A 20,627-nucleotide genomic window follows, 5' to 3' on the forward strand; every position below is an offset into this window, starting at 1 on the left:
AAACGTTGAACCGCATTATGTAGTTTGGGTTTTTGATGTTTTAAGGTCTAACCGATACCCGAACCTAATAACAATCGGTTTAACTGGTTTGCTGGTATTCGGGCCAGGTTAATTGGTACATGTGAAATCAGGTCGGGCGGCATACCGATTAGTTAATAGGAGAAGTTGTTTATAATTAATTGGTGACTTTTTCTTAGCTTATTTTTATTGGAATGTTATTTGCAAACCAACTTTTTGATAATGGTTATCATGCAGACGAAAAGTTCATCTGTTATATACGAGTATGATGGAAATTCATTTAAGCAGCATCTTATCAATCAGAACTCAGAAACTAGGTAATTTACATTCATATTACTTTATTGTGTTCGTTGACTTTATATTCGCGTGTTAAAGTTTGTAAGATTGCTTGCTCTGTTTGTTGTTTTTGTAGCGATTTCTTTACAAAAGCCCACAAGTACAGATTACAGTGCTACTATGTTGAGCCAGGTATTATTATTTGAGAATGGGCAGGTTGGGTAACCGATTAAAATAGATAAGGATCAAAATGAATTGGGCTGACTATCGGCATGTTTTTGTTCCTTTTTGTTGAGTTTTATATATACTTGTGTTAAATAATTATTTTATTAAAACAATGTTATTTAAATGTTAATATCACCTTTTTCATGGAAACAGTTTTGGACACTAATGGATTCTGAATACACATTCGCCTAGGGGTGTGCATGGGTGGGTTTCAGCTCAAACTGAACCAAAAAACGAACATTTGATTTTTGTGTTTTTGAAAGCCGTATGGTGTCAGTTTTCACAATGCGGTTATTCAGTTTTCACATTTGGGCCATTAAATTTTGAGTAAAATGTCCCAAAATAATGAATTTGGGCCTAGAATTTTTGAGCTACATAATTTATTACGTTTTTTTATAAATTAATTAACATTTAAAATTACGTTATAATCCATAAATTTAATAACAGAAGCCGTTTATTTTTTCAGGTTCTGTTCAGTTATAAACGTCGGTTCGGTTTTTACGGTTTAGTTTGGGATTTTCGGTTTTCGATCCATGCAAACCGAAACTGAACCGGAAATTTTGTTTTTGAAAAAATCCAAAACCAAACCGTCGGTTTTGTGTTGTGTTCAGCTACTTCAGTTACGGGTCGTTATTTCTGTTTCATGCACACCCCATGTTAGACGATACATGATCCATTTTACCTTTTCCATGTATGAGCTAATTTTTAACATTTTACCCATTTAACCCGTTCCAAGGTAAATACAACCTGAATTGGCCCATTTTCATGTGGGTCAAAGTTCACCTCTAAATATCACCACCCAATACCCATAATGTCAAATAATTATTTTCTTCTATACTTATTAACGTTGCACATCAGGTAATTCAATTGGTAATATCAACATAGCGCGCTATTGGAAGTCGTATAAATACCGTCAACCAAACCAGTGGCTATATATTTGGGTGAACAGAGAAATTCAAGCTTTGATACAGGTTCACTTCATTATTTTATTTTATATTTTATTTATGCTTATTTAATATACTTATTATTAGATTGTTCTTTTTTTTCTTTTTTGTAGGAGAATGATGTTGATATAATCGTGCATCACATTATTGGGGTTGTCGATTCATGGAGAAAGTAGGGTTCCTTTTATTCATACCATTTTCCATCTTTATTTCTTTTTACACTGTATAACAGTATAACTGGTACCCATGCATATCAGAAACGAGCCAAAAGGGTGTAAAGTTTCATATGAATTGAAACAAGAAGAGTTCAAGAGGATGGTAGCAGATGCTGCAAAACCTTTTTTAAGAGGAAGAACCGAACGATTTGTGAACGAGTTGGAAATGTTTGTCGCTTCGGGATTGAATATTGAAGCTTATGATAAAATGTATATCAACCATTTGGGATGGAAAATTGCTGGGATGAATGATGAGGGTGATGAAGAACTTGAAGAACGCGACCCCTTTATTCCATTGTTATCTTTTTCTGATGAGGATGTTGATGAAACTGTTTGAATATGATGGAAAAGGTACATGTTTTTCAGGCTTTTGTAGAATTCTTGCATTGATCTTTTAATGAAATCAGTGATAGAGAAGATGATTTTCCTGTTTATAATTGATTATCTTATTTTTGTATAATCGAAACAAGTATTCTAAAGCCGATAGTTGTCTATTATAACTATATCTAATATAACGAAACAAGTATTCTAAAGCCGATAACTTTGGTAAAAACCAAAGCATCATATGTTTCCCACCTAATCTAGTAAACAAACACCGGGCCATATGATTCTTAATCACTCCCTTAGAACAATTTTGTTTTGATACAACTAATTCTTTCTAACCTCTGCAACACTTGTTCAACGGGCGGCCTATCTTCCGGTTCAGTTTGAGTACACTTCAGAATAAGTTTAGCGTACTTATATATAGCTTCTGGTGGGTAGTCATCACCAAGACTCGGGTCTACGATAGTCATTAGCTTCTTTTTCTTGGGTAGCATCGGCCTCGCCCATTGCACCAGATCTTGCTCATTTGGGGGCCGTGTTTTGTCAAAAACTCGTAGGCCTGTAAGAGTTTCTAATAACACCACTCCAAAAGCATATATGTCATTCTTCCCATTCAAGTAACCTGTATCCACATGTTACCAGTGTAAGACATCAAATTACAATCGACATCATGGCATTTACAAGGTAGTTAACTCACCTGTTGCTACGTACTCTGGTGCTGCATACCCATATGTCCCCATCACCTGTGTAATAACGTGTGTGTCACCATTTATCGGACCATGTCTTGCCAGGCCAAAATCAGCAATTTTTGCATTGAAATCCTTGAAAAATAAATAATAAACAGAAGTTGAAATGATATCATAAAACATCATGAATAACTAATGTTAGCAGCATCTATACCTCATCAAGTAGTATGTTAGAAGTCTTCAAATCACGAATTATGATTTGGTTCTCTCTAGAATGCAGATAGGCAATGCCTTTAGCTGTTCCTGTCATGATTTTGACCCGTGTTGACCATGAAAGTGCTTGTCTAAATGTTTCTGCATTTGTTCAAAATATTTCAAGTGTCTGACTTGTTACCAATAAATTATGTAGATCAACAGTGAGACGTGTATTTACGTTTCAGTATATAATTTTCTAGGCTCCCCTTATGCAAAAACTCGTACACTAGAAGTAGGTCCTTATCTTCTGAGCAGTATCCGAATAACTTGATTACATTTGGATGACTCAGTTCGCCTAAAAGTTTCACTTCTGTCTGTATCAACCATGATAGCAGGTTACAGAGTATAATTTATATTGTTTATACACAGTTGCACACACATTACTATAATTACCTGCCATTCTTTTAATCCTTGGTAACCATCAGTATCGAGCTTCTTAACAGCGATAGGGATCCCCGAGCCAACCCTTGTGGGAACATAAGTTACTTGTTCAACCCAACCTTTGTAAACTTTTCCAAAAGCTCCTTCACCCAGAACCAAATCATCACTAAAGTTCCTAGTGGCAAGTTTAAGTCCACCCAAACTGAATATTTTCAAACCAGAATCTGCAGCTTTAACTTCTTGGAAAGTATCAACATTTTCGGTCAATGAGACTTCTTTGTTAGAAAAACTGGGCAGACCCCATTTATTCTTTCTTTTCTTTTTTCCTACAGGTTCTGCACCCCCTTTCGCTGCAAATAAGATCAAATATACTCGTAGAAGTTATGTTTATTAAACATGCAAAGAAATAGGAAAAAGAACGGTGAGGTTACCAGGTTTAGCAGGGGTTTTGACAAGCAACACATTTCGAAGCATTCTTGATAGTGTTATTATCTTTCCGGACTTGGTGTAAGAATTTGAAAATACTAAAGAATCTCCTCTCTCTTGCAGAGCTAATGCAGCCTCAAGTGATACTACCACCTCACCCATTGTCGGGCGGTCTTTGGGTCGAGTCTGTAGGCATTTATCAGCAATTTCCACAAATGCTTTTAAGCTAGCTGGCATTATTTGAGCCTTCACCCTTGAACTAGGGGTCAACCCCATCAAACTTGGATCAATTATATGGTTGGATGTTCCTTCTCTGATAAACGGTTGGGCCCAACCGACTAGACCAAGGTCATTTTCTCCAGGATTCGGATCAACAGCAGGCCTCCCGCATAACACTTCCAATAATACAACCCCAAACGAGTAAATATCTGATTTTCTTGTTAATCTCCGGGTCAAGAAATAGCTAGGATCAAAGTACCCGAATGAACCTTTAACATCTGTGCTCACATGGGTGGACCCTTGGTCCGTCTGGCTAATTTTGGACAATCCAAAATCACCCACTTTAGCTGCCATATTCTCATCCAAAAGTATATTTGAGCTTTTAACATCTCTGTGTATGATACGGTGGCGGACACCTGTGCCAGTATGAAGGTAATCCATGCGTGTGCAGCCCCTATGCAAATCTTGAGGCGATCTACCCACGAAAGAGGCGACTGTTGACTTGATCCGTTGACTTTATGCAAACGTTCTGCTAGGTTTCCACCAGATATATACTCGTACACGACCATCATCTCATCAAATTCATCACAGTATCCAATAAGAGAAACGAGATGGCTGTGTCGAAGCCTGGAAAGCATCTTGACTTCTGTCCAAAACTCAGTGGCACCTTGTTTAGATCTTGAATCCAAACGCTTGATTGCAACCATTGTTGCATCTTCATCAATGACACCTCTATATACCTTACCAAATCCACCTTTGCCTATGATTACTGATTCATCAAAACCGTTAGTTGCCATTTGCATCTCAGAAAGAAGAAACCGGCGGCATAGATGTTGGGTTGACAAAGATGGTGGTTTCTTATTTTCACCGAGGTTTGTTTCGTGCACTTCTTTCAACTTATACATGATAATATTGAGCAGAATCAAGATGACTATGACACTAGTAAATGTTTCTTGCATTCGATCAAAAAGTGATGGCTTTGGAGCCAAAGAAACCAAGGTGTCTACCTGCACAGGATTGTTACCAAAACAACAGAAATCATGATTTCCGATCGGTGGGTAACTAGCATCTTGAAAACTAATGGATGGTATGCATAATAGAATATGCAGGAGCATCAAAAAACATACTTTGCTGGAAATCATCTCAGTTACAGTTGACTACACATGAAAAACTTCTGCCATAAATACTCAAATGATAAGTCTAAATGTCTGTATGAGTCAACAGTCATGAAGATGCGTGTTCATATGAGGGCCAAATATATAATATCATAATTATTAGCTTGACAAAGTCTATGTGAGTGGTGACAAGCAAGTTAAATATATATGTTTAATTAATATGTGAAATTTTAAAGTCTTTCATGGGACTTTGACGTTTCTGGTTTGTTAAATATTCATCATTAACTCTCTGTTTCATTTTTACCAAAAACAAAGGGGCAAAGTTTATGAAATTAAACATATCCTATTAGATACATGTTATTAATATACCTAGTAGACTTTGGGTAACTAATTATTATAACTTATTATTAAATGTAAGTAATTTTGTTCGTTTTAATGTCATTCTATTATAACTGGATTTAGTTGAAACAAAAATGGTATTATAAACAGATCAAGTTAGGGAGTCACGCTTGTTTGCTACCAGCATGGTTTCAGGCTTAAACAAACAAGGGTCCGGCAACACCTAGTCTTGGTCCAAAGGACGGCAGGATATCATTGACGGACCGGAAACTTGTCAAATAGTAAGTGCGGACTAGACACCTGTTAAATGACAAGTCCGAGTAGGACATTGGTCGAACGGTGAATTCGGGCCGGATGCTAGGTGTTTTATTCAGCCTCCAAAAAGGAAATTGACAGCTCAACCTGCATTCAAAAAAGTAAAGCTTTTGGAGTATTTTTAAAAAGTATCTCCGCGTACTAACAGAAATTGGTACATGATGACCATTAACAAGACATAATATATCCAATGGTAGGGGAAACAAAAAGAAATTCAATATAATTAATTATACACACAACACATAAATATAATTGAAGTTGCAATCTTATAGTACTATTCAACCAACAACTGTTTGCATATTCAAAATAGTTGATATTTGGCTCTCGTACCACCAATATTGTCCATTATGACTCGGTGGACAAGCCATCACGGAACTCACAAATTTGTTTTTAGTTGTCCCGGTGGATACTTTGCCATTTTTTGTGTTTAGTATGCTATTAGGCTAGTTTTTACCTAAAAGTTTAATACGTAAAAAATAGCATGCCTCAAATGGGATATGTTTTTCATACCCTGGTAAACTTTGCCATTATTTGGAAGAGTTAGTACCTCTAGTGTTACCTATTAATTGAAAACTAGTATTTTTACCGGCTCGCTTTGCGGCGCTTGGCAACGTTGTCATGCATATGATGTTTTTCCTGAGTTTACATCATACAAAATGTCAATTTAAAACTTATAATAAATTCATATGTAAAATATTTTCAAAAGCTATAGTGAAATGAAGAGATATTGCGAGAAAGCATATTCCAAGAAACCAACATTGAGAAAAATATAAACAAAAAGGGAGATATAACATGGGAAGTATAGTTCCACATGAAACTCCTACTCCTAGGGCGGGAAGAAGATAAGAAAAGGCCAAGCGATAAATATAAAAATATATAAGACCAGAATACAACATATGCAACAAAAGAAGTACAACATGCTACAAAATATGTACAAATGATTTTTAGTATAAAAATAAGTTTAAGTTCTAACTACTTGGGTGAAAAGTTAATTTCTTTTGACATGTGTATAAAAGTAAGTGGCTAGTTTTCATGAATAGTGATTTTTGTGAGTTAACTAACATTTGGTTTTTAATATATCTATAATATATATAAATGAAACCCTTAAAATCCTATATGTCGCGATGTGGTCGCTCCCCCCTTTTATGGAAGCCACTAGATTGTTTGATTTTTAAATGGAGGCCTCTCATTGATTTAACCTAAATTCATGGGTATGGATCCTACCAAAACCAGATAGCTCTTAAACGGGTTATAACATCTCATTAAATTAAAAATTAATCTTACCAATTATTTGATATGAAAATCCTATAAAATAGGGATAAACTAAAAATTAATATCCAAAAAGAAAAGGATATTATTTATAATTAATAAACAATTTTATAGTAAAAAACATAAGCGGGTCATGGGTCACCAAATCCAGATAGCTTTTAAACGGGTTATAACATATCATTTATTTATGAAACCCTGTCATCATCAAACCATAAGTATATTATTAACTTTCTTACAATAAAGAAAATTAAAATCCAAAAAATAAATATTAAAAAACGAAAAATGTAAAACAACCATTCTCTCAAGCCATCAGATTACTTTATTTGTAAATGAAGGTTTCTCACGCATTTGACCCGAATTCACGGGTAAAGGTCTCACCAAACTCAGATAGCTCTTAAACGGGTTATAACATCTCATTATATTAAAAATTAATCTCATCAAATATTTGATATGAAAATCTTATAAAATAGTGATATACTAAAAATTAATATCCTATTTTATATAAAAAAGATAATATTTATAATTAAAAACAATTTTATAATAAAGAAAATAAACGGGTAATGGGTATCATTAAACCCGTATAGCTTTTAAACCGGATTATAACATATCCTATATTTGTGAAACCATTTTATCATCAAATCTTAAGTATATTAATTATTAAGTTTTTACAATAAATAAAATTAAAATCCAAATATATATATATATATATTAAAAATGAATAATGTAAAATAATCCCCGTAATACTGGGGATAAAATCTAGTATATATATATAATAATATGGTAGTTTAATGATGAATATTTAAGAAATCAGATAGGTCAAAGTCCAAGAATTGTCAGTCCGGTCCTACTTGACACTTTCCTGCCACCTTCTCATATATAATCTATGTAAGGCTGAGGGGTGTGGGGGGCTCTAAAGGGGGGGGGCGAGTGGGGGCTCCAGCCAATAATATTGTGACGTGTGGCAGAGAGAGAAACTGGATAAGGTGGGTGTTGGAGCCCCCGCTGGAGCCCCTGGCCCTGGTGTGGAGGGGCTCCAGCAGGGGCTCCAGCGGTTTTTTTTTTATTTTTTTATAAATACATTCAAAAAACGTATTATTAAAAAAACTCATAAATTATTAAAAAAAACACACATTACAAAAAAAACACATTAATGTCTAAAAATAAAATAAAAATTAAAGTACTAAAAAGACATTATTCTTATTCTTCGGCTTGGTCTTCTTCGATCAACCTCTTTCGGATACGTTCCTTTTGCTTTTCCATCAGCATTTGATCGACCGGATTTAGGTTACTGAAGTCTCTTGTAAGGAAGTCCAAATCTCTCATTCGACTTTTTTCCTTTTTGTCATTAGAGACCACCTCCATGGTTTTGTTGAATTTATTGAGGGATTCAACAAGATCGACGATGTTTACGGCTCCCCCCTCAGCCGGTTTTTTCCCCTTGGCGTCCCGTCCCAATGGCCGCCTCCTCGGCGGTGAAGACGTTTCCTCCCCCGCAATGTTTAGGTCGAATCCAACGCGGCAATCCGACCCGGCGGAAGTGCTATACGCTCCAGACGAACTAGTTTTAGTCCGTTTCGGCCCTACTTCCGCATCATGGTCCGGCGCCACAAGCTCAACCCACTTGGAACACCTTTTCAACCTCTCCCACAACTTTAAATCGTCCCACGTCTTCACCGTCCCATACCTCCGCAAACACTCCTGCCTCCACTCTTCGACAGTGAAATTGTAAACCGCCAAATCATCACTGCCACTTGGTCTCATACGACCGGCGTTCCTGTTGAAAAGATTAGTAAACAAGCCGACAAATTTTCTGATTTCGGACCACCGACCCGAAATCATATCGGCGTTTCGCTCTGTACTCCCAACGAGCGTATAGAACGTCTCCCTAACCTTTGTCCAAAAAACCTTGCTTTTTTGGTAGTCGGCTGCAAAATGAATAATTAAATTAGATTTCCAGTTAACTTTTTTATTTAACTTTTTTATTAAAAATCATTTTTAAAAACGTTAAAACAATTACCGCAACGCCGATCCTCAGAAATGACTATCCAAGCCCGACACAAGGCTTCCTTCTCATCCGATGACCACGGAGTGGTTTTCCGTTTCGTCCTCGGAGTCGAAGCCGGTCCCGGCCCGTCCGTTGCAAGTTGTTTTTTCCGGTGGACGCGTCTTCTTGCTCCCGAAGCATCACCGTGTGATTCTTGTGTCTCTGGAACAACAAAGTTAGGAGACGGTTGTATGTTGGATGGTTGAAAGCCGGATGTTTCTTGCGACCCCCGAAAAAAACATCGATTGGTCTGGTGACGACCATAAATCGTCGTAACTATAACCTGAATCTAGGTTTGGGTACCAATTTCCAGACATTTTTGGGTATTATATAGGAGTTTGGGATATTATATATGAGTTTGGAGATTGAAGTTGTGTTTTGATATGGTTGAAATGGGTTGATTTTGGGGTATTATATAGGAGTTTTTAAAGGTTTTTTTTAAAAAAAAACGGAGCTCAACGGCTCTTTTGGGCGGGCCCACCAGCTTTTCCTCTCTCTTCTCCCGCGACCACACTCACGCCTGCCTGGATTTCCGCGCTCGCGCCCCGCTCGCGCCCTGGCTCGCGCCCCGGTGGTGTGGGGTTAGCGCCCCGAGGCGCGAGCGGAGGGGCTCTCGCGCCCAGGATTGCGCCCCACACCCCTCAGCCTAAGGGCATATGTAATACTCACATAGACTTTTCAAACAAAATATTACAATTCTGGACCACAATTGAGATTTTGAATTTCACACGCATCTTTCTAATTAGTAACTCAAGAGACTTTGAATTTTACATATTAAACTCATATTACCTTTAAGTATTTATTTGCGGAATTTGTTAAACTTAACATAGATCTTTTCCAACATAGAATGCTTTTTGATGTTCACAGTTTACTATGCATACGCAGCATACCATCCGTTAGTTTTCTAGATACTAGTTGCCCAACGATCGGAAATCATGATCGCTGTGATAGTAATCTTGATTCTGCTCAATACTATTGTTTATAAGTTGAGGGAAGTACGCGAAACAAGCGCCCGGAAGACTAAGAAACCACCATCTGCTTTGCCAACCAAACATCTATGCCGCCGGTTTCTTCTTTCTGAGATGCAAATGGCGACAAACAGTTTTGATGAATCAATGGTCATAGGCAAAGGCGGATTTGGTAAGGTATATAGAGGTGTCATTGATGAAGGTGCAACAACAGTTGCAATCAAGCGTTTGGATTCTAGATCTAAACAAGGTGCCACTGAGTTTTGGACAGAAGTCCAGATGCTTTCCAGGCTTTGACACAGCCATCTCGTTTCTCTTATTGGATACTGTGATGAATTTGATGAGATGATGGTCGTGTACGAGTATATATCTGGTGGAAACCTAGCAGAATGTTTGCATAAAGTCAACGGATCAAGTCAACAGTCGCCTCTTTCGTGGGTAGATCGCCTCAAGATTTGCATAGGGGCTGCACGCGCATTGGATTACCTTCATACTGGCACAGGTGTCCGCCACCGTATCATACACAGGGATGTTAAAAGCTCAAATATACTTTTGGATGGGAATATGGCAGCTAAAGTGGGTGATTTTGGATTGTCCAAAATTAGCCAGACGGACCAAGGGTCCACCCATGTGAGCACAGATGTTAAAGGTTCATTCGGGTACTTTGATCCTAGCTATTTCTTGACCCGGAGATTAACAAGAAAATCAGATGTTTACTCGTTTGGGGTTGTATTATTGGAAGTGTTATGCGGGAGGCCTGCTGTTGATCCAAATCCTGGAGACAATGAGCTTGGTCTAGTCGGTTGGGCCCAACCGTTTATCAGAGAAGGAACATCCAACCATGTAATTGATCCAAGTTTGATGGGGCTGACCCCTAGTTCAAGGGTGAAGGCTCAAATAATGCCTGCTAGCCTAAAAGCATTTGTGGAAATTGCAGATAAATGCCTACAGACTCGACCCAAAGACCGCCCGACAATGGGTGAGGTGGTAGTAGCACTTGAGGCTGCATTTGCACTGCAAGAGAGAGGAGATTCTTTAGTAGTATCTGATCATTGTCACAAATCAAATCTTTACATCAAGTCTGGAAAGATTATCACATTATCAAGAATGCTTCGAAACATGTTGCTTGTCAAAAGCCCTGTTAGACCAGGTAACCTTAAGTTTCTTTTGTCTTTTAATTATATATCTACTGCATGATTGGAGAAACATATAATATATTTATTTGTAGTGATGGAGGATGAAGAACGTCCGGGAAAAAAGAAAAGACAAAAAAAATGGTGTAGTTTTTCTAACAAAGGAGTTTTACCGAGCAAAAGTGGATATACTTTCCAAGAAATTAAAGTTGCAGCTTCTGGTTTGAAAATATTCAGTTTGGATGCACTTAAAATTGCCACTAGGAACTTTTGTGATGATATGGTTGTGGGTGAGGGAGCTTTCGGAAAAGTTTTCAAAGGTTGGGTTCAACAAGAAACATATGCTCCCTCAAAGGTTGGCTCTGGGATTCCCGTTGCGGTTAAAAAGCTAGATACTGATGGCTATCAAGGATTTGAGGAATGGCAGGTAATTCTGTATACATACACACATATAGGCATATGAATGCAACTTGTAACATGGTGTTCTGGTTGCGCGCAGACAGAGGTGAAACTTTCAAGCGAATTGAGTCATCCAAATGTAAACAAGTTATTAGGATACTGCTCAGAAGATAAGGACCTACTCCTAGTCTACGAGTTTATGAATAAGGGAAGCCTAGAAGATAACCTACTGAAACGTAAGCATACTTCTAGCACTTGATAATGAAATGGACACTTACTTGAAAGATTATTTGCAAATGCAGAAAGATTTGGAGGAACACTTTCATGGTCAGTGCGGGTCAAAATCATGATAGGAACCGCAAAAAGCATTGCGTATCTGCATTCTGAACAGAAACAAATCATATTTCGTGATTTGAAAACTTCTAACATACTGCTTGATCAGGTGTAATATTGCTTACTGCCAACATAATTAATTTTGATGTTTTTTTTTTAATTTTTGTTGAGCATCGTTTTTCTTTTTATTATTTTTTTCACCCAGGATTTCAATCCAAAAATTGCTGATTTTGGCCTGGCAAGACATGGTCCGATAAACGGTGAGACACATCTTATTACACAGGTAATGGGGACATACGGATATGTAGCTCCAGAGTATGTGGAAACTGGTGAGCGACTTTGTAAATAAAATGATGTAGGATCTTAATGTGATGTGTTACACTAACAACATGTGTCATATACAGGTTACTTGAATGGGAAGAATGACATATATGCTTTTGGAGTGGTGTTATTAGAAACTCTTACAGGCCTACGAGTTTTTGACAAAATCCGGCCCAAAAATGAGCAAGATCTTGTGCAATGGGCCAGGTCGATGCTACCCAAGAAAAAGAAGCTAATCAATATAGTAGATCCGAGTCTTGGTGATGACTACCCACAAGAAGCTGTATATCAGTGTGCTAAACTTATTCTAAAGTGTACTCAAACCGAACCGAAAGATAGGCCGTCCATTGAACAAGTGTTGCAGAGGCTAGAAAGAATTATTTGTATCAAAACAAAATTGTTTCAAGGGAGTGCTAAGGAATAATATGAGCTCAAAGGGTTACATTTTATGGTACTTATTGAGGTGCACTCCACATTTTTTTTTCATCTGGCTTTCCGTATGGGCTTACCATTAGGTAATCAGTTCTGGGCCACGCATATTAGGCTGGTGGACGCTGCTCTTATTTTTCGAGAGGGTTTTGAGTTAGCCCCTATATATGGATCGTGTTCCCCCGAGGCAATAGAAATTTGATGTGTAAATCTGTCTTTCAAAGCTATCACTCCAATCAAATAAAATTCTTGTCACATGCTTGGTGAGAAATATAGTGAAATCACCTTTTTTTCTTCTTTCCCTAAACCCTGCTACTAAGAAAGACATTCATTTAATAAAAGATCCTCATATGCATGTTGGTGGAAACATGGGAACGAGAAATAATACAGAGTAGAATGTTACAACATCAATAGTAAGCAAAATTCACATATATACTTTTTTTGACTTTTGTACATAGAAAATAAGATTTAATCGTCAACAATCGTTAAAAGAGCGTAACATAGCTAGGCTGAGAGAAAATTGAGCGTGAAATGATGTTGTGCCTAGAATACACTTTATGGTACTTTCAACTTGTTGATTGTATTCTAGAATTTTGCAGTGTCAGGCCAACTTGGGCCTGCAGGTGCACATCCTTACGCCGCATTCCTGCAAAAGCTGTTTCCATAACTCAAACACGTAAACTCAAGGTCACATAACAATAACCTTACCGTTGCTCCAAGTTAAGTGAATCTAAAAGAGAGGTTTTAACTGGATGAATCTGTAGAATACAATGTTACAAGTAACAAAGAGCCCAGAACACTAACAGTTAAACTAAACATAATATATTCTAACAAAACTTAATCTATTTGATATGCATATAATAATATAATGATTATATACAAAGAAACTTACATGTAAAAAACATGCATGAACTTATATTCAAATCACAACAAAACTGAAGACTAAAGTCATAGCAGACCAACATTTGAATTGTCAACCACGGTCAAGTTACAATATGTAGTTTACTGTCGGGCCTGTGGACCCGTTTTGAGCAATCCATACTTTGCAATTACTTGTTTCTTTTAGGATTTGGTGTAACACTACGTCTTTCCTTGAGAGGTGCCATTCGTGAAGACGAGCCCTTTCCATCCATTGATAAATGACGTGTACCATTGCAGCTCCTTCCCCTGGTTAAGTTGGGTGATTTGGCACGGGTCACAGGCGTCTGTACTAAACGGGTCGTTTCATGTTGTATTAAAATCAAATAGGCCAAACCATTAACATGTTTAAATAAGAATAAAAACTTAAAAAAACTAATAATTTATAAGTTCAAACCGCCAACCTTGGGTTGATATTTGTTTGTGGAATATTTGTTCTTATAAATATTTAACTACTTTGATTTATAAAATGACGAAATGATTAAATATAAAGTATGTTGTATATTTGTTTAAAATATTGAAAGTTCATGTACCTTTTTAGGTTCAAATTTGGGTGGAGGATCTTCATAGTAAAAACTTGGAACAGTGTGTGCTTTAACAACCATGTTCTTTCTGAGCTCCTTTATAGCTGCTTCTTCCTCTTCCTAACATTAGCATTTAGCAGAGTTTATGAGAAAGATAAACAAACTTTTGGTAACTGGGTCAACACGTTTTGTCGAATAAATTTGCTAGATAATACGTTACCATAGCCCTTGTTTGCTGTTCCATCTTCTCAGCCTCCAAAGCTTGATTCTTTAGCTCTAGCTTCATATAAAACTGAAAAAATACCACATATAAGAATAATGTATAATTATTTAGTTGATCCTTCTGTGGGTAACTAAAAATGTGTCTAATCTCTTTTGCTATCATCAATAGCCAGTATTCACTCATTTATAGTACCTTTTGTAAAGTTTATTTTGTATTTTCATGGGTAAATTGTGTATTAAAGGAACATATTTACAATAAATTTCTATTTTAGAGAATGTTCTTCCAAAATCAATGTTTTAGTCTTTAGCAAGATAATATTTTAGGGGAAAAAATGCAAACTGAAGTAGGAAATTACCTCCTTACGTTTCTCAGCACGTTCAGCACTTCGAAAAGAGGGTGCTACTCCAACCGTTACTCCCGGTAGCCGAGATCTAGCTGCCTGCACAGAAAAAAAATAATAAATAAAGAGTAGCTAAATATGCATTGGGATCAACATGACAGCATGTGAAACTATGCAAGTGATGGTCTAAAGAGCACTCATTATCCAAAACATGTAGAAATAATACATGGAAGTTATATATAAACACATAATTTAACTGATCCAATGCATGTAATTACTCGATCAGTTACTTCGTTTGGAATTATATATGAATGTTGTGAACTTGTGATTACAATGGAGGGGAACCCTCAATAAAACCAGAACTCAATAGTCAATAGGCATGCAGGCTAAAGACAACTAAACCTAATAATGACTAGTAATAATTTAAAATCAACATAATCTAGTGGTTAAGAAATTCTTCTTATTCCTCACTAAAGTTTCTCTTGCAGCAACGTCTCCTTGGTCGCACCACCCGATCTTAAAAACTAGAGTTCCTTTCCTTGCTACATTTTCAAAAAGTATCTCCAAGGCTATGAATCTATTTGTGGCAGCCCACTTCGGATCGAATTTCCAATGTTAAGGACTGAAATTAAGAACTGGGCTGCCACAAATAGATACATAGATTGATAGATACTTGCTGAAAATGTCAAAAGGAAAGGAGTTGGGCAGTGTGAGACAAGAAAAGAAACTTTAATGGGAGGATGCATGATAAATCATGAAGAATATGTTTACCGGCGAGGTCTTTTCCTCGTCATCAATTCCATAGCCCATGACCTGCAGAAATCAATGTAGAATTAAAATTAACTACCTATTAGTCATTTGAATATGCTCCTAATGTTATTTTGTCTAGATTGCTAATGCATGTTGTAGGTTCCGAAACCGGATCCGACAACGAACGGCTTTATTCTTGATAAACGCTCGAGACGGGTGCGGTAAATCAAACGACCGAAGCTATAACATAAAGATAATATAAATAGAAACGATCTCGTTGTCGGTTAAAGATTTGATATATTAAGAAACGAACCGACCCACCCAAGGTGAGCTCCCCTTGGGTGGATGATTTACACCATACAAACACACACATAAAAGACAACAAAATGCCATATATATAGCCTAACATATTTCTTCTAGAAGACTTTTCGTTAAACTAAACGCGTGTCGAAGTTCTCGTCTCGTGTCCGGATTTCGCGCCCACTTTAATTATTAACTTGACCGTAAATATATAACGGGTTTCGTACTTTGATATCGCAAGTCACATTTTTGGCCTTACACGTGTGTGTGCAGGAAAAGAAATGTGAGAAAACAATATGCAGTTATTCCAGATTGATGGGCAAAGAAGTTATTGGACGAAAATGTAACGAACTACCATGCTGTCAATTAAGATTTAAATTTATGCAAATTTCTTGCGCTCAAGTATGATCCATTAGGTTCTTACAAATTGGATTTAAATTTATGCAAATTTCATGAGCTAATTGCGGATTCCATGATGTCAATACACGGGGCATTGCCGACCTATTTCGATGATCTATAAACTGTAGTGCCTTGATTCCTGGAAATTAATATATGCAATAACATCATGCATAAACGAAATAATCAAATAATCTGTGTATGTTATAATAAGAACCCCTAAAGGCAAACATATAAGAGCTGACATTTACAAAATCAAACGAGATCATGACAATTATAGAACTCAAAGATTATAATCCATTGATACAATTTACAGCAGATTGTTAGGAAAAAGGAAACAATTGGTAGATCAAAGTTTTACGTACGAGTTGATGTGTCACGGCCTATAACAGGAAAAAACGAGGAAACAAAAACCTAATTTCTTCTGCATTTTTCTATATATCTCTCTCTCTCCCTCTGAATCACTTACTAAATTCAATGGCGGATCACTAATCTCTTTTCTTGAAACCGTTATTCTCGGCCTGTTGTTCATTTGCATGACTGATTTTCATTTTTTTTTTCTTTCAAAAATTATGTTTTCTTACACCCCTTTCAAAAATAACTGATAATGACCAAAATGACCCTTTTAAAAATGATACTGGCTTCATTTTCGTGTGTAAGATTATTCTGTTGGGCCGACAGAATAGATATGGAGGCCCGACGGAATAGATATAGAGGACTAGTGGCGAAGCCACATTGAGTCAGCCGGGTTCGGCGGAACCTGGTTTTTTTCGGTTTTATATATAACATATAGTATCGAATTAACAAGCGAGCGCATTCTTTTTCAGCGAGCGAACCCAGTATCATTTTTAAAAACATTAGAAAACCTACTAATTATGAAAATTTTAGTTAAAACATTTTTTAGTCATAACTATTTCTTTTAAAAAATATAAAAAGCTTAAAAAACTATAAAAGCTGAAGTCGATTCGCCAACAGAGAAGGGGGTCGGACATGAATACGATTCGCGGACATGAAACATAATCAAGGCAGATGCCAAGAAGTGGGCAAGGAACTTCTATTACTTTGAGAAGAGAATTGTTGGTTTGACCGACGAACTACGTGGGAAAATGGCCCATCACTCCAACAATGGCACCAAAGATGAAATATAGAGTCCCTATATCCTTGTGGTTAGTGGAGAACAACCATCGGACAGGATTTGTCATAAAATTGATATTCTTTCGTTTTCTTCCTTATCAGAGAGGGGCCCCTTGTTGGGCGGGGCTTCTTTTTGAAAAAAGGGAAAAGAGAGTCCGACTTGCGTGTGTTAAGCATCTAATCCTAGTCTTTATGTTCTCTGTGTTAGAGGAGTTAGATGTCCCTCATGTTGAACAGTCTGACATCAACTTGTAAAATTACTAACGAACTTCATAAATAGGCTAATAATAATCCATATATATAATTAAAAAAAAGCCAAAGATAGTTAATGAATTTGGTCAGTAAGCCCAATCCAATTAACATTTGTAAACATACCAATTAACATTTTTAAACATAACACCTAAATAAAATAAAATAACGAAAACAATGACGAGTCAATTTCTGTTACTATCGACCAGATGAGTACGTCCTTCGTCTCATTGCTTTTGCTAGTTTGCCTCAAGGCTCAGCCATTGCCTCACGGCCTCAACACTCACCTGTCGGACTTCAACCAGACCACAACGTGTAACACCCCGACCAAAGGCGGATTATACATCGGGGCGCCACATATTGTTTCATTACTCGTGACACTATTGGGTGTCAATATTTAATAAATACATTCATTCGCGCACGCGCAAAGCAAACACAAATAATATAAATCAACATAAATCAATATATTATAAATCATAATATCCGAACAGCAATAACTTGTCTTGATACATTTTAATCTAGGTCAAAAATAAAGAAAACTTCCTACGTGTCCACAAGCTCCAAAACAGCTACTGCAAACCTGAACATGTGTTAAAATAAAACGTCAAACACTTGCGTGTTGGTGAGAAATCAAGTTTAATACAATACATAGATAACAATAAATCTGCGCGCAACATGTGTATGTCTGGTTTTCAACAAGGGTGTAATCTGATCGGGACCAACTCTAAGATTCATAAGACTGCCAGTGCTCACAATTGAGCTCACAAACAAGACTAACTGTGCATGTGTAAATAAAAGAGAAAATCATAAACGATAGTTCTCCCGTGTTCATCTAATGGTACCATGAAAACTGCGGAATAGACCGACAAGACGGTTAATGATCCACACATACAAATAACAGCCAAGTCTACGTCCTCAACACATGGGATACTGCGCGACTAAAGTTCATAAACAAGTTTAAGACTCTAAGTTTGTATGAACACATGAACATCCCAAAACATTAAAAGCAAAAAGGGATTAGGTACGAGATTACTCACTTGATAATCGGTGCGGTGTAAGGTAAAGCAAGAACCAACTTTAAACAAGCACAAGTTAACCTATAATTAAAGATTATTGTTTTAATGATTGGTTTTAAGTCTTGATTACAAGTTAGCATAATTAATAAGTAAGTTATTATATATAATATATTACCGGAAAACAGGGCAGAACAGGGAGGAAGACGGAGGCAGAGAGGGAGGCGGCAGAGAGAGCAAGGAGGAGGACAGGAGAGATTAAGTGTTTTGTGTGTGTAGTGTTAGGAAAATAATACTATTATTTATAGAGAAACCCTAGGGAACACAATCCCTAGAAAAAGGGGAAAAGATCTCAAAAAGCAAAAGATTCCAAAAGCAAAAGATATGGAAAGATATGGCAGCTGCAGAGGCAAGATAATGCTGACAGGGAACAGTAAAAAGGCATGGGCGGTTCAGAAAAAGGTACTGGTCAAGCATGGAAAAAGCAGATCTCAAAAGATTATGTCAGTCAATTTATCTGCCAACCAATGGGGTTGGTGCGCATGCTGCGCCGAAAGTAACTTTTCAGACATAAAGCAGATTAGGTCAACAGCTCAAAAGATAAGACAACTCAAAAGCAACGGCTAGATTCAACAGAAGAAAACTCAAAGGGTTTAGCGCGAGAAGGCTAAGGCGCGAAGGCAGACACAGAAGGTCAAGAGAGCGCGAGCGCGAAGGCAGACAGAAAACAACCTTAACGCGTCGCGGGAAGAACTACCGTCCTTCGCGCGCTGCGAGAAGAATTACAATTCTTAGCGCGCTGCGAGAAGAGTTCGTCTCGCGTATCGCTGAAACAGGTGGTCTTCACGCAGGATTCCTTGTAAGGGGTCTGGCGCGTGGAGCTGCGCAGACAACCTTAGGCGGGAAGGAACAAAGGACAAGCAAAGAGTTAGAAGAAAAAGAGGGAAACAAGGCTTAAGGGCGGGACGGCGACAAGAGGGAAAAGAAGGCGGAAAGAGAGAAGGAGAGGGACGGGACGGCGGAAAGAAAGAGAGAGAAAGAGGCGGGAAGGAAAATATATATTATTATTATTAAAAGTAAAATATAAGTATAAATAAATATTAAATCATAAAAGAAAGAGATCGGGCCAGAGAAACGGGTACCTGGGTCGGGTCGGATCGGGGCAGATGTCACAGTCTCCCCTACTTTAAGAAATTTCGTCCCGAAATTTATCTCGAAGTAGGTTGCGCAGAGAACAGGTGCGGGTACTTGATCTTCATTTGATCTTCCCTTTCCCATGTAAACTCGGCTCCGCGCTTGGACTCCCAGCGAACTTTCACGATAGGGATACGACTGCGCTTGGTTTGCTTAACCTCGCGATCCATAATCTCAACAGGCTTCTCAACGAAATGCATAGATTCATCAACTTGAACTTCATCAAGTGGAATGTGAAGGTTCTCGTCAGCTAAACACTTCTTGAGATTGGATACATGGAACGTTGGATGCACATTACTGAGCGCGGGCGGCAGGTCAAGTCTGTAGGCAACTTTTCCCACACGCGCGAGAATCTTAAATGGACCAACATAACGAGGAGCAAGCTTACCTTTCTTCCCAAAGCGGACAACACCCTTCCAGGGCGACACTTTGAGGAGAACAAGATCACCAACTTGAAATTCGAGAGGCTTCCGTCTACGATCTGCGTAACTCTTCTGTCGGCTTCTGGCAGTCAGCAGATGATCACGGATCTTGGCGATTTTATCGGTTGTCTCTTGAACAAGTTCGGGTCCTGTGATTTGAGTTTCACCCACTTCGCTCCAACAAATCGGGGAGCGGCACTTACGACCGTAAAGTGCTTCAAATGGGGCCATACCAATACTGGAATGATAGCTGTTATTATAAGAGAACTCGATCAAAGGCAGGTGTGAATCCCAATTACCTCCAAAATCAAGAACACAAGATCGGAGCATATCCTCAAGAGTTTGAATAGTTCGCTCAGACTGACCGTCAGTCTGAGGATGATATGCCGTACTCATGTCCAAGCGAGTTCCTAGCGTAGATTGGAGAGATTTCCAAAAGCGAGATATAAAACGGCCATCGCGATCGGATATGATGCTCAAAGGAGTACCATGGCGGCAGACAATTTCCTTGATATAAAGCTGCGCGAGTT

At 37.7% G+C, this 20,627-nt stretch overlaps 2 protein-coding genes and 2 pseudogenes across 4 annotated transcripts; 2 read left to right on the forward strand and 2 right to left on the reverse strand.

Annotated features, from left to right (window-relative positions):
• The first annotated feature begins 249 nt into the window (after positions 1 to 249).
• On the forward strand, positions 250 to 2,054 carry LOC143563918 (uncharacterized). Its single transcript, XM_077051344.1, has 5 exons — positions 250 to 335; positions 431 to 486; positions 1,378 to 1,490; positions 1,577 to 1,635; positions 1,721 to 2,054. The coding sequence occupies exons 1-5, from the start codon at positions 250 to 252 to the stop codon at positions 2,013 to 2,015; spliced, it is 609 nt and encodes a 202-aa protein (XP_076907459.1). The 3' UTR covers positions 2,016 to 2,054.
• A 161-nt stretch (positions 2,055 to 2,215) lies between these two features.
• On the reverse strand, positions 2,216 to 4,928 carry LOC143563921 (uncharacterized; annotated as a pseudogene). The gene is made up of 6 exons (XR_013140750.1): positions 3,756 to 4,928; positions 3,337 to 3,674; positions 3,112 to 3,257; positions 2,903 to 3,074; positions 2,700 to 2,823; positions 2,216 to 2,624 (listed from the first exon to the last, which is right to left on the reverse strand). The product of XR_013140750.1 is annotated as an uncharacterized LOC143563921 (transcript).
• A 5,026-nt stretch (positions 4,929 to 9,954) lies between these two features.
• On the forward strand, positions 9,955 to 12,629 carry LOC143563919 (uncharacterized; annotated as a pseudogene). The gene is made up of 6 exons (XR_013140749.1): positions 9,955 to 11,169; positions 11,248 to 11,579; positions 11,652 to 11,787; positions 11,854 to 11,993; positions 12,090 to 12,213; positions 12,289 to 12,629. The product of XR_013140749.1 is annotated as an uncharacterized LOC143563919 (transcript).
• A 709-nt stretch (positions 12,630 to 13,338) lies between these two features.
• Positions 13,339 to 16,623, reverse strand: LOC143563922 (protein WAVE-DAMPENED 2-like). Its single transcript, XM_077051345.1, has 6 exons — positions 16,555 to 16,623; positions 15,411 to 15,452; positions 14,655 to 14,738; positions 14,297 to 14,368; positions 14,086 to 14,196; positions 13,339 to 13,392 (listed from the first exon to the last, which is right to left on the reverse strand). Exons 1-6 carry the CDS (start codon positions 16,621 to 16,623, stop codon positions 13,339 to 13,341), a joined length of 432 nt encoding a protein of 143 aa, XP_076907460.1.
• Between the last annotated feature and the right edge of the window lie 4,004 nt (positions 16,624 to 20,627).

The sequence above is a fragment of the Bidens hawaiensis genome, unplaced genomic scaffold (genome assembly GCF_021521415.1).
Source record: "Bidens hawaiensis isolate Kalapana, Puna unplaced genomic scaffold, B.hawaiensis_p1.1 tig00021656_1, whole genome shotgun sequence".
In the NCBI taxonomy this organism is placed as follows: Eukaryota; Viridiplantae; Streptophyta; class Magnoliopsida; order Asterales; family Asteraceae; genus Bidens; species Bidens hawaiensis.